Source organism: Cibotium barometz, chromosome 44 (genome assembly GCF_041138505.1).
Source record: "Cibotium barometz isolate CiBa-2024 chromosome 44, ASM4113850v1, whole genome shotgun sequence".
Classification (NCBI taxonomy): domain Eukaryota; kingdom Viridiplantae; phylum Streptophyta; class Polypodiopsida; order Cyatheales; family Cibotiaceae; genus Cibotium; species Cibotium barometz.
The window spans coordinates 44,841,519-44,855,169 of NC_141089.1; the positions used below are offsets into that span (position 1 = coordinate 44,841,519).

A 13,651-nucleotide genomic window follows, 5' to 3' on the forward strand; every position below is an offset into this window, starting at 1 on the left:
ATCATATGGGGATTTTTCTTGCACCAAGTAGGAAACCAAGCACACAAAAATCTCTTGCCCAGTCTCCCACGCACGCAAGTTTCAACCAATGTTTTGTAAACCCTATCTCACACACTTTCAAAGTGTTTTGTACACACCTCCTACACTTTTTTGGTTCACTCCTCTCACACATACATACATGTAAACGTGAGAGAGAAAAAGTGTCTTGAAGACAAAATGGGGAGGGGGAGTAAATTTTCTCCATCCTTTTTGACACTCTACCTTGCACGTAAAAAGGAAGGAAGAAGAAGTATGAGAGCATACTTTGGGCATTTTTTGTGGTATATTTTTGCACAAGGAGAGGTTCACACTCTTTTTCATACACTTTGTGTAAAGTGTCCTATAACCTTGTCTCTCCCATTTACTCAAGACGTGCTTTGTAAAAGTCTCCCATGCACAACACAGTGCTTTGAAAAATCCTCACACACACACACACACACACTATATGTAGTGTTTTGTATACTTTTTGGCTCACATGCACACGCAGACGTGAGAGCACAAAAACTATTTTGGTGGGGATAAATTTTCTTGAAGATCTTCTATTTTCACTCTCACCTTTGGGAGCGAGAAAAAGGGGAGAGGTGAAAGAAAGAGCTATCATTTCCGTGGAGCATTTCTCACACATTGGTTCTCGATCTATATCGACCTCACCATTCCGTACTTTTCGGGGAGAATTTCCTCTCTCACTTTATGGTGTTCAAGCTACCAAATTAAACATTTGATATCTACAATTCGGCATCGACATTCAGGCTAACTTTGATATACAATCAACATTCCATCCTCATCATCATCATTTGTATCCTCGTAGCCCCAAGCTACTTGATTATATGGTTCCCACTATGCATGCACATAGTCCTCCTCCCCCAGCCATTCCGCTTCCACAACTACTACCAAGTAATCAATAAACTTTGTAACACTCCTCATAATATTTTATCCCTTATCTATCACATCTTGTAACTCCTCACTACCTTTACAGTTTGCATCTAGGGAGGGGTTCTCATCTCGAACACCATATCCATTGTGGTCACCATTGCAAACTGTCGAAGAGGTCGGGGATCCTAGGCATGTGCATGACTTGGAGCTTTCATGCCCACCTATATATTACTCTGCAGTTGATAGGCACCCTTCAATAGGTTGAATGATTTTCCATTTACATCATGTGGATGCAAAAAGGAATAAATATTGTTGGCCTTAACCCAATAAAACTCATCAGAGTCTCAGCACAAATTGTCATAGTCAGCTTTGCATAAATGAAACCTTTTCTTACTAATGATGATGCCCAGGTGTATGACGAGAAGGATCATCCATATATATCTGTTAGTAAGATGACAATACTTTTTTAGAAGTAACATTGGTAGTACAAGCCAGCCAGAGAGTCGCACACTGTTAGATTGCAAATAAGTTGATAGGATGCAAACACCAAAAAGAACTAGTTTTTGTAAATGTTTGAAGCTATCCCCATAAGCTCGAGGAGGTGGGGTGGTAACCTACATTAAAAGGAAGGGTCTACAAATGGCCACCAAGAGATCCAGCAGAAAGGTCAAAATAACGACTTTGGAGATGTATACCCTCTACAATTTCTACAACATTAAAAATTTATATTTTTCTTGTTGGCACTTTTGTAGCACCCTTGTGCCCTCTGCAGGCCGGCTCCTCGGGCCTACGGGGATGGCCTCTTAGCCCCAAAATGAAAACCTGATTGCATTTGGTAATAGCTTTCTTCATTGTGATTGAACATCATCACGACTCTCTCTTCGAACACCCTCTTCTTAGCATCACAGGGCGTGAAAGAGGGAGATTATCACAGGGTATGCGATATAGAGAAGCCGACCGCCGTAGCCCATGGAAAAAAATCACAGAGTATGCGATATAGAGCAGCGGGCCACAACCCATGGAAAAAATGAGTGGCTTTCTCTTGTTTTATAAAGAACCTTACTTAATATTGCCAACAAATTGTTAAATGCCACGTGTACATTGCATGATAACCCTTACCCTCCCATCATTAAACTTTTCATAAGAAAAAAATTTTTCCTTCGGCAGGCCAAAAAAGCGCCGGTCTAATGCAAACTAGGAGTGCATCTTCACCCGCGAGCACGTCTTCACCCACGAACTAGGAGTGCAAAGGGGAGCGCATCTTCACCTGCGAGCACGTCTTCACCCGCGAGTGCATCTTCACCTCACAGGTATATTCTCTCTCTCTCTCTCTCTCTCCTGCAGTGATGGCTTTACATACTCTCTCTCTCAGGAAAGGAAAAGCAGCTCTTAAGTGAAGCAGATGTGTGTGTGTGTGTATGTGAGAGAGAGAGAGAGAGAGAGAGAGAAAGAGAGAGAGAAACCCTAATGTAAGTCCAAATGACTGGTCAACTACCTAACTGGGCCACGGTAGCCCAAGCCTCTAACAATCTAAACCAGAATGTTCAAACAATTACACAGGAGTTGGCCAATATCTCCAAAATGTTGGTAAAATTTAAATTGCCAACAACTTGGCCAATCTCACCCAAACAGTCACTCGAGGCTTTGAACAAATTAATGGAGGCTTTGAACAAATTAATGATCGCCTAGATGTGATTGAAATCACATTAGAGGAGATAGAGAAAAGAGCCCAAGATCGAGAGGAGAGAAGCATTGTCCGATCAAGGAATGCTGGGCTCAAGCTCCATGAAGAAATTGAGCCAATCCTCGTCAATGGACAAGCACCTAATAATTTCCCTCACACAGTTGGGCGGTTGGCAACCCTCGGTAGACAAAGAGCAAACTATCTTCTCAATTTCTATGGTCTTCCCATCAATGGAAATATTACCAAGCGGAGACGGAGACTTGCGAGGTTTTTAGGAGTCTTTCTTGTACGTCTCTCTCCCTCTCTCTCTCTCTCTCTCTCTCTCTCTCTCTTTTTGTAGGCTTGCTTTTGGTTCTTGCAGGGGTGAGAGACTTTTTGGATTTCTATCCGATCACATTTGTATCCAATCCTAAAGGTGTTTTTGAACACCACCGTTTTCTGCAAGGTTTTTCAATCTTTGTCTTTGTTCATGATCTCAGTATTCTTGCATATTTTGTTAGGCTATTCAAACATCGATAAATGGAAGAATGTGCTTTGACAAACTAGGCCGGCTTCAAGCTAGGAATAATTTTACATGCAATGCATGTGAGATTTGATATGTGAGTGCTTCATGGGTCTAAGTGCATGGTTTTCGTAATTCTTCTTTATATTTCTCGCTTTGACTTCATTCTTCATCATCTACTTGTTTGGAATCTTCAAGAGGTCAGCCATAGATTCCAAACAAGTAGATGATGAAGAATGAAGTCAAAGCGAGAAATATAAAGAAGAATTACGAAAACCATGCACTTAGACCCATGAAGCACTCACATATCAAATCTCACATGCATTGCACGTAAAATTATTCCTAGCTTGAAGCCGGCCTAGTTTGTCAAAGCACATCCTTCCATTTATCTATGTTTGAATAGCCTAACAAAGTATGCAAGAATACTGAGATCATGAACAAAGACAAAGATTGAAAAACCTTGAAGAAAACAGTGGTGTTCAAAAACACCTTTAGGATTGGATACAAATGTGATTGGATAGAAATCCAAAAAGTCTCTCACCCCTGCAAGAACCAAAAGCAAGCATACAAAAAGACATAGAGAGAGAGAGAGAGAGAGGGAGAGAGGGAGAGAGACGTACAAGAAAGATTCCCAAAAACCTCGTAAGTCTCCGTCTCCGCTTGGTGATTTTCCATTGATCGAAAGACCATAAAAATTGAGAAGATAGTTTGGTCTTTGTCCACCGAGGGTTACCAACCGCCCAACTGTGTGAGGAAAATTATTACGTGCTTGTCCATTGACGAGGATTGGCTCAATTTCTTCATGGAGCTTGAGCCCAGCATTCCTTGATCGGACAATGCTTCTCTCCTCTCGATCTTGGGCTCTTTCCTCTATCTCCTCTAATGTGATTTCAATCACATCCAGGCGATCATTAATTTGTTCAAAGCCTCCATTAATTTGTTCAAAGCCTCGGGTGACTGTCTGGGTGAGATTGGCCAAGTCGTCGGCAATTTGAATGTTACTAACATTTTGGAGATATTGGCCAACTCCTGTGTAATTGTTTCAACATTCTGGTTTAGATTGTTAGAGGCTTGGGCTACCGTGGCCCAGTTGGGTAGTTGACCAGTCATTTGGCCTTACATTAGGGTTTCTCTCTCTTTCTCTCTCTCTCTCACACACACACACACATCTGCTTCACTTCAGAGCTGCTTTTTCCTTTCCTGAGAGAGAGAGAGTGTGTAAAGCCATTACTGCAGGGGAGAGAGAGAGAGAGAGAGAGAGAGAGAGAGTAAAGCCATTACTGCAAGAGAGAGAGAGAGAGAGAGAGAGAGAGAGAGAGAGAAAATATACCTGTGAGGTGAAGATGCACTCGCGGGTGAAGACGTGCTCGCGGGTGAAGATGCGCTCCCCTTTGCACTCCTAGTTCGCGGGTGAAGACGTGCTCCTAGTTTGCACTCCTAGTTTGCATTAGACCGGCGCTTTTTTGGCCTGCCGAAGGAAAAGAAAAATTCTTATGAAAATTCTTGTCGTGCCCCTTCAGCAGAGTGATTACATTCCACCACATTTTCTCTCTCTTTCTTTTGCTGTACCTGTACTCCATGAGTCTTGGAAGTGCTTGCCTCCCCTTGTGATGGAATAGATTCAATTATGGACTGCCTTTTCTTTCGTATAATATCAATTATCTCATCATGGAATTCTTTCTTTGCAATCCCCAAGACTTCCCCTAGTGTAAATTCTACTCTGCTGTTTAGAATCCTCTCTTCAAGCACCTTTTTGAGATCTGTTGCAGCTTCAATATCAGATTGAAGCTTGTAGAGTGGACTTTTCCCTTTACCCTTCTCCTTCTCATGCTTCATTTTTGCTGGCACTTCTTCCATTGATACTTCCTGTGGAGGTCTGCTATGCGGTGGAGGCATATGTGAGAGCCCAGGATCCTTCTTTTCACTACCACGAGTGACCCTTTTTGATGGCCCTCCTTCCTCATTTTCCCTCTTACGCTTTTCCTCTACCTGTGCCTCATTATTCTGGCATTTTGCAATGTAGGCATGAACAGATAAAGAATCCACAGGCTCTTCCCAGCCAGTCTCAAGACGTATACAGTCACCTGCCTCATGCAAAGCCTGCTTAGACACCTTCTTTGACGCAATTAGTTCCATTGTTGATGGCCAAAAATCTTCATTCTCATAATCTTCATCATTCTCAGATTCCTGCTTTGATTGGCCAGCCTTTAACCCATAGGTTGCTGCCTCAACCATAGAGATAGCATGGCTAGCAGCCATATCCTCAACCAGCTTTTTCATCCCTCCTTTCCCAAAGTTTGTGCTTAATGGAAGACCAGTCACTGTAAGGTGGATTTTCCCATCTTTGAAAAACACAAGTTGATTTCTGAGGGCTTCTTTATAGCTAGCACAGTCTTTCTTTGCATGTTCTGGGTCATCACACCATATGCATCTGTATGTAAACCCTTCTTTGCTTTGAGGCCTTTGCATAGAAGCCTGCCCTAATGGTAGCCCCTTTTCTTCAATCCTGGACATCTTCAATTTTAGGTCTCGCATGCCCTTAATAAGTTCTTCCATCGGCCCTTCTACCTTTGGGATTGCAGCAGCTGGTTTTGGTAGATTCTCAGGGGTGACAGCAGTTATAGGAGTTGCCGAGCTCATCACCATTTTATCTCTCCTTCGCTGCCGCTTTGCTAACATGGTGACCGCATCCTCGACATCATTCCAATCACTCTTTAGTCCCTGCTCTGTATCCTTATCCTCAAGGAGAATTTCCAGTTTTTCTTGGAGATCTTTCCCAGCTGCTTGTAAGAAGAGCTCTGTTTTTTCCCTGTCCAAGGTTGTGCGCTCAATCCTTGACAGCTGGGCATAGCGCTTCTCAAACTCTCTTAGCAACTCTGTGGCAGAAATTCCCATTTTGGGTTTTGTGACCCATTCCAAGAAAGTTCGTTTGGTTACCCGCTCGGAATCCTCCATGAAATATTCATCCTTTAAAGCAAGCTTGAACTCCTCCCAATTTCTGCCACCATGTGCTGTTTGCAATCCTCTTATGCGCTCTCTTATTTCAGGAACACATACTAGCTCAAAGCTTCGAACCATATCCTCCTCAGTCACCCTGTTTAGCTCCATTTCCTTTGTGTAATTGCGCAGGTACTTTGTGATATCCTTACCATCAAATTGATCCACCTTTTTCACAATTGATTGCAGTGCTTTGGTCGTGGAAATTTGTCCCCTCTCAGCAGCTTGCTGCTGTTGCATATACATAGTAAACATCTGAAACATTTGCATAACTCCGGGGTCAAAATGAACCCCCTGACCCTCAGGATTCTCAGCCATAGCTTCCCTGTGTATTTCACCACACTCTCACCCCAGCAGTTTCACGTCGGGTTCACCAAAGAGCTGTCGTGACGTGGACGGTGTTGCTGGGAAAGTACGAGACTTCTAGCTGTGAGAGTAGCTTCCAACCCCAACAATGAAACTCTCACACATAACTCTCCAAGGAGCATCGGACATATCCATATTTGATGACATAAACATGTGCCAATTCACCTCAATACATTCCCGAATTCAACCTGATGATTGCACATAAATTGTGTATCCAGAGCATGTCCCGTTCCAAGCATAGATTTACTGACTCCTTTTTCCAAATGCCTCAAATCAATCACATGTAGGCACAACATAATCTTCAAAAAATTCCAACATACATGTGACCGTTCACATCACATACATTAAGTGACACCAATTCCATCATTTCAAGGTGTCTTTTTATCTCCTGAAAACCTGCCTTTAGATTCCAACAACTCACAAGCAAAAGATGACATATGGCATATCTGAAACATACTCGTGATTTTAGGAAACTCCATGTCTAGCATTCCAAATCCAATCAAGTAGAAAATAAAACCCAAATTTCCGGAATCTTATTGTATTTTTGATGCTTTCATACTCCACAATTCTCCAAATCCAAAACCCTTTTCATTCTCCAAAACCTTAAAGGTTTTATGAGCTATACGATTTTTCCAAATCGTAAGTAATAGTAAACGAAAATAAATTAAAAAAATCACTTATCTGAAAGTAAAACAAAGCAAATCTTTCTTTGATTTCGCTATTTCCCTCACGGCTGATTCCGCCGACTGCGCAAGGAGCAGAGTACATGTAATACGAAATTCATCTCATTTGATAGTACCCCATTTCCTCTTTAATTCTAGCCCCAACAAGCTTTATACAGTAGCTGCTAATTTGATTTTAAAATTACTGGTAGAAGACGCCCACGCCCTGGTTCTCCTTTTTCTGCACACCCTGCAATATGCGCTCCTCCCCTGGTTTTTCTTTTTCTTTCCCCGCAAGGAATTCGGGCGCATCACCTTTTGCAGCAAAAATTTCGTATTTTCCCAGGTTCCAAAAACACTTGCGCCACCTTTCTTTTGCATTATTTTTGGATATTTCTTTTTTTTGTTACTGCCACGCATGCTGCCCCTTCATAAGCTTTCAATACATATGATATATCTACTTCTCATATGTAAAATGCTTGGACCAAAGCTGCATCAAACATCATATACATGTCATAAGTCTACTAAAGCATACCTCATGCTTGCACTCCCATAAGAGGTATTCATTGACTCGGCCCATCGATACCATAGAGAAGCTACTACACATCATGCACATGGGTAGCCATTTACATCATTAACATATCCCTTTGGCGAGCCACTCATACCATCATTTACATAGCCACGCAGACCATGTATATAACTGAGTGTTTCCAACTTACCCATGAGGTCTGAGTAACAGCAGAACCACCACCACCATACTCACAAGAGTCATTTTGAAATAGCTCTCACTAGCATAGTTGCCACTAGGTTCACCATCCATGGGCATGAAGATATTATTGAAGGGATCATTCTGCCTATGAGGATACACAAGAACTTTGAATGTGTGCAGTATCCTATTAAAGTTCTTCTTGTTTTGCTCATTCCACGATATCTCCAAAGGGTATTCTTCAAAACCAATCCTCATATCATACATGCTCTCACATTTCCATACATGTTGAGAAGGGTGTTCCCTACTGCAAGGTCTACCATAAGCATAAGGCTCCATATTTCACACCACACTCATATACAAAAGCTTCGAGACCTGACTCAGCCTCAGCTCGTCTTATTGAACCTCATTTACAATACGAACATATGTACATGGGCATCAGATAATGACTCGTCATAGCACTTAATCCCATGCATCTAAATTTGCATTTGATAGTCTCATATGCATGGTTTCACACCATAGACGTGCCATGGCACGACAACGTGGGCTGTAGGTAGGCGGGTACTGTAGGTGGTACAGCAGGTACACGTGGGCTGCAGGTAGGCGGGTACTGTAGGTGGTACAGCAGGTACACGTACTGTAGGTGGTACAGCAGGTACACGTGGGCTGCAGGTAGGCGGGTACTGTAGGTGGTACAGCAAGTACACGTGGGCTGTAGGTAGGCGGGTACTGCAGGTATACGTGGGCTGCAGGTAGGTGGGTACTGCATGTGGTACACGTGGACTGCAGGTAGGTGGGGACTGCAGGTGGTACAGCAGGGGCAGCACACAGGCGAGTCCTTCCAGGCGTGGAGGCGGCCTGTAGCAGGGGCAATTCAGCAGGCGTGGAGGAAGAGACGAGTAACTTCCCTGAAGATGGCAAGTTTTCCACCAACCCCCACGTGGGAATTTCCATGCAAGCCTTTTTTTTTTAAGGTTATAAAACCTTAGTTCATTTTATTACTTTGGGCCCTCCCCTCATAAACATAAGCAAGTGTCCAGCCCCTATTTAAATTGAGTGTGAACACAATACCTTATAAATATTAAGGTTCACTCAAGTTTATGGGTTTTACCATTTTAAAAGACTAAAACGAAAAATACTTACCACCTGTTCACACGCCACACCACCAAGTTAGCAAACAGCATTCCACGGTACACTGGGGGCCTCCCTGTCCAGTGTATTGGCACGGCATAACAGATAGACACGCAAACAAGTCATGCAAAAACAACTTTATGCATGCAGGCATAAATGCATGTATACAAATAATGGACGAAATCTCCCTTCCATGAAACTTGTACAAGAGGTTCCTATCGGGCACAAAACTGGCGCGACAAATATAAATAAATATGTCCTGGTTTTCCTATGGAGTGACAGTCCCATAGGTAAGACACCATCCTGTCTATACACGGGTGGCACCAACAGGCTCCCATCCATACAACACGAAGCAAATCACACACAGGTGGCACGAAACTGGTTCTCGTCCATGTGAGGTGACGCAGCACTGGTCGCACATGGGTGGCACTGATCTGGCTCCCGTCCATGTGACACCATAAAACTGGCCCTTTCACATGGGACACTGGCCTGGCCCCATGTGAACATGGCACAAATCTGGCCGCTCTCTATGGAGTGACAGTCCCATAGAAGTGGCTCCATAAATGGAGATGGACCAAATGGTGACATCCCCCCGGGCTTCTAAACAGTTGACCTCAGCTGAAAAGCCTCAAGATATGCCTGTAGAAGCTGAGAGTAGTCAGCAAATTAATCCTCATCTACCCACTTTGCATCAATTGGTAAATAATTTTTAAATTTCACAAGGTATCTCCTGGAAAGCTTCCCTTGTGGTAACTTTCTCTCCTTGTGAAATACAATCTGCTCTGGGGCTGAAGGATCTCCTCAAGCTCATCAACTTCTGGCAGATCTTCTGTGACAAGCTTCTCTGTATCTGATCCCACATACTTCCGCAGACTCACATGAAAGCATTGTAAATCTTCTAATGGCTGGGTAAAGCAAGTCTGAAGGACACTTCATTGATCTTGTCAATCACTTGGAAGGGTCCATAATATCGAGTAGAAAGCTTTGGATATGATCCCTCTTGTCCTGGCCTCATCCGAAGCCTAACTTTCTCAAATTTCAGCAATACCCAATCACCTTCCTTGACTTGCATGTCTCTTCTATGCTTGTCAGCAGCCCCCTTTTATGCTTATCTTGTGACCTTGCAATGGCTGTCCGCACCGAGCAAAGGCTGCATCCAAGTCACACACATACTCATCATCAGCTGCAAAAATCTCATCTTTTGTACAAAGGATGGGTGGCAAGACCACTCTGCCATAAATAATCTCAAATGGGGCCTTTTCCGTGGAGGCATGAACTGTGTTGTTGTAGGCACACTCTACAAGTGGAAGATACTTCTCCCATCCAGTCTTTTGATCTGCCACATAACACTTCAACAAATCCAACACAGCTGAATTTGCAGCTTCACTTTGCCATCCGTTTGGGGATGATAAGCTGATGAAAACTCAAGTTTAGTGCACATGTTATCAAATAAAGCCCTCCAAAAGAGGCTCGTAGTCCTGGGATCTCTATCCCCAACAATGGACTTAGGCATACCATGATGCTTGAAGATGTTAGCAAGAAAAAGCTTCACCATATGAACAACTTTAATGGTTTTCTTGACAGGCAAGAAGTGAGCTTGCTTGCTAAACCTGTCCACAATGGTCCAAATAGCATCATTCCCATGCCGGGATCTGGGCAAGTCCATAATAAAGTCCATAATAATATTTTCCCATGGCTGCGAGGGAATAGGCAATGGCTGAAGCAAACCTGGAGGCTTTTGCCTGTCAAATTTTACGTTTTGGTAAGTAAGACATGCACGTACATATGCCTCAATGTCTTTACGCATGCTTGGCCAAAAGAAATATCTCTCAATCATGCGTGTAGTAGGCATGATACCTCTATGACCAGCATAAGGTGGAGCGTGACATTCCTCCATAACCTTTGGACGCATATCCTTTACCACACATAAGCAGTTATCCTTCATAAGATAACCCTCTTTGATCACATAAGAGGCATGTGAGTGACCAGCCATCAAATCAATCCATATATGGCAAAAATCAACATCCAAATGATACAAATCTCGCATGGCAGATAAGTCCCCATGAGAGGCCAGTGAAACTGCAGCCACATAAGGCCTCCTCGATAATGCATCTGCTACCACATTTTTCTTTCCCGGAGTATGTACAATCTGAAAATGAAACATGGAAAGAAAGTTTGCCATTCTCATCTACTTCTTTTTTTTCTTTTTTCTTTTTTTGGAAAAACGATCCTTCTGTTAGTTAATGAGAAAACGCCATAAGGCTACATACAAAGCTCACCTCACAAGGAGGGATAATAAACACAGTGAACACCGAAGCTCCACCCCCGTGGCTGGCCGCTCTCTGGGGGGGGGTTACCTAGTAGTACATGCGGGAGGTGAGAAGAGCCAAACTGGAGGCCTGTAGTGCCAAGTGACATCCTCGCCCCTCGCGATGAGGAAAGGGCCAGGGACGGCGAGAAGCAGCAGGAAGGTAGACGGGGGGGGGTGAGGCGGAGCTCGCAGGAGCAGATCGCAGCTTGTATCACACGCATGCGGGTTGGGAAAGATTCTCATCTACTTCTCCGAAAGCTTTGTTTGCGATAGAAAGTATCTCAAGCTTTGATGATCTGTCTTGACTACAAATTCAGTCCCAAGAAGATAATGTTTTCATGTCTTTAAGGCATGAATTACAGCGAAGAGCTCTTTCTCATAGATATCCATATGAAGCTCGGCATTATGCAATCGACGGCTCTCATATGCAACTACATGACCTTCTTGATTTAGGACAGCCCCTATACAATCGCCACAAGCATCACATTCCACTATGAATGACCTTTGCAAGTCGGGAACAATCAATACGGGTCCACATATGATAACATTCTTGAGTTGCAAGAAGACATCCTGCTCCTTTGGGGTCCATTTAAAAGTGGCTTTCTTCTTCGTGAGATCATGTAGAGAGATGGCAATCATAGCAAAATGCCTTATGAAGTGCCTGTAATATGAACATAACCTCAGAAAACTACGTACTTGATGTACATTTTGCAAGTCGGGCCAATTTCGAATGGTTTCAATCTTGGCAGGATCCATTCTTACACCATCCTTGGATACAATGTGACCAAATAGTGCATCTCTGAAAGAAAGAACTCACTTTTCTTGGCATTAATTTTTGAACAAGAAGCACGGGAGAGCAACAAGGTGAGAAACTTGGCTGAACCAAACCTTTCTCCAAATGCTCATTAACTTGCTTCATGATCTCTTCTTATTGTGCGGCACTCACACGATATGCGGGTTTGTTTAGTGGAGAACTACTTGGCACAAGATCTATGCAATGATCCTCGAGCCTTTCAGGAGGTAGTTCACCAGGCAATGCATCAACAAAACAATCTTTGTATGCATGAAGAAAATTCAGCCTATCCTGAGTCAAAACATCCACATTTTCAGAAAAAAAACTGACGTCGATCTGCTCCTGCGAGCTCCGCCTCATCCCCCTCCCGTCTACCTTCCCCCTGCTGCTTCTCGCCGTCGCGCGCCCCCCTCTCCCCCCCCGCCTTCTCCTCCCCCGCCTCCTTCCTCGCTTCCTCCCCCGCCATCCCCCCCCCCCCCCCCTTGCCTCCTCCTTCGCTTCCTCCCCCGCCATTTCTCCCCCGCCATCTCTCCCTCCCCGCCCTCTCCTCCGCTTCGCGGCTCTTCCCCCCGCCTTCTCCCTCAACTCCCCCTCCGTCTCGCCCCTCCTCCCACCGCTAGCTCCCCCGCCTCAGCTCCCCCCTCCCCCCCCCCTCCGCCCCCGCTATCCTCTCTCCTTCTGCCTCTCCGTTTCCTCGTAGGGTTGTGTCCCTCCCGTTGGTGACCCCGGTTTCTGGCCTTTTCCCTCTGGAGGACTCCATGGAAGCCGCTCCGACTACCCCTTCCGATTCCGGTCTCCGTCTGGAGTTCACAGATGCAGATCATCAGTTGTTTGTCTCCACAGTATCCGCTCTTGAGGCCTCCTCCTTGGTCTGCAAGATAGTGGGTAGCCGTCCGATGCGGAGAGAGCTTCGCGACCTTCTGCAAGGCAGCCTCGTTGGCGTGCCTGCCAAGATCGTCAGCGTCGATTTTTTGGGACGTGGCTACTACCAGGTGGATTTCGAGTCCCCCCAGGGAGCTCAAACGGTGCTGGCTCAGAGCCCCATTGCCCTCCGCTCATCTCGGGCGTTCCTGGCGCGATGGACTCACGGTTTCGACCCCGCTTCTGACCCGCTAGCAGGCGCGACAGGTTTCCCCATCACTATCTGCTTTCCTGGACTCCGCATGGAGTACTTGCCCCTCTTGTCATCCATTGGCAAGGCGTTCGGGCAGGTGGTGGAGACGCCTCAGACAGCGGCTTCAGTGATAGCTCGGGCATCAGGACTCCCGGCCATTCGTGTTGTGGTTCCGTCTCACTGGAGTCCGTCCCGAAGACGATCCTCCTCCCTTGTCTTTCTGGAGGACATCTGATACAGTGCGTGGAGTATTCGGGCCTCCCCGGCCAGTGCTACATCTGTCGGGAGATGGGCCACCTCGCACGCGCCTGTCCCCGCAAGGGGGTTCATCCTTCACGCTCTGCCGCCTCTGGACCCCCTTCAAGAGGCCCGAGGGGTGGCCATCCACCTCAAAGACCGGACATCCCTGGCTCGTCTCAGCAGGCGCCATCATCTGACGAGCAGGCCCCGGCGGAGGATGCCGTGCAGACCCA

The 13,651-nt window shown here is 45.1% G+C and overlaps 1 protein-coding gene across 3 annotated transcripts in view; it reads right to left on the reverse strand.

Moving 5' to 3' along the window:
- The window catches only part of LOC147613336 (protein TPX2-like), an 87,081-nt gene that overhangs the window by 42,755 nt on the left and 30,675 nt on the right, over positions 1-13,651 (reverse strand). The window contains exon 7 of one of the 3 annotated variants that reach the window (XM_086782087.1): positions 4,429-4,566. The exons of the other annotated variants lie outside the window; for them this stretch is intronic. Coding sequence (XP_086638213.1) covers positions 4,536-4,566 — 31 coding nt within the window. The 3' untranslated portion in view covers positions 4,429-4,535. The remainder of the gene's footprint in view (positions 1-4,428; positions 4,567-13,651) is intronic. 3 annotated transcript variants of the gene reach the window in all.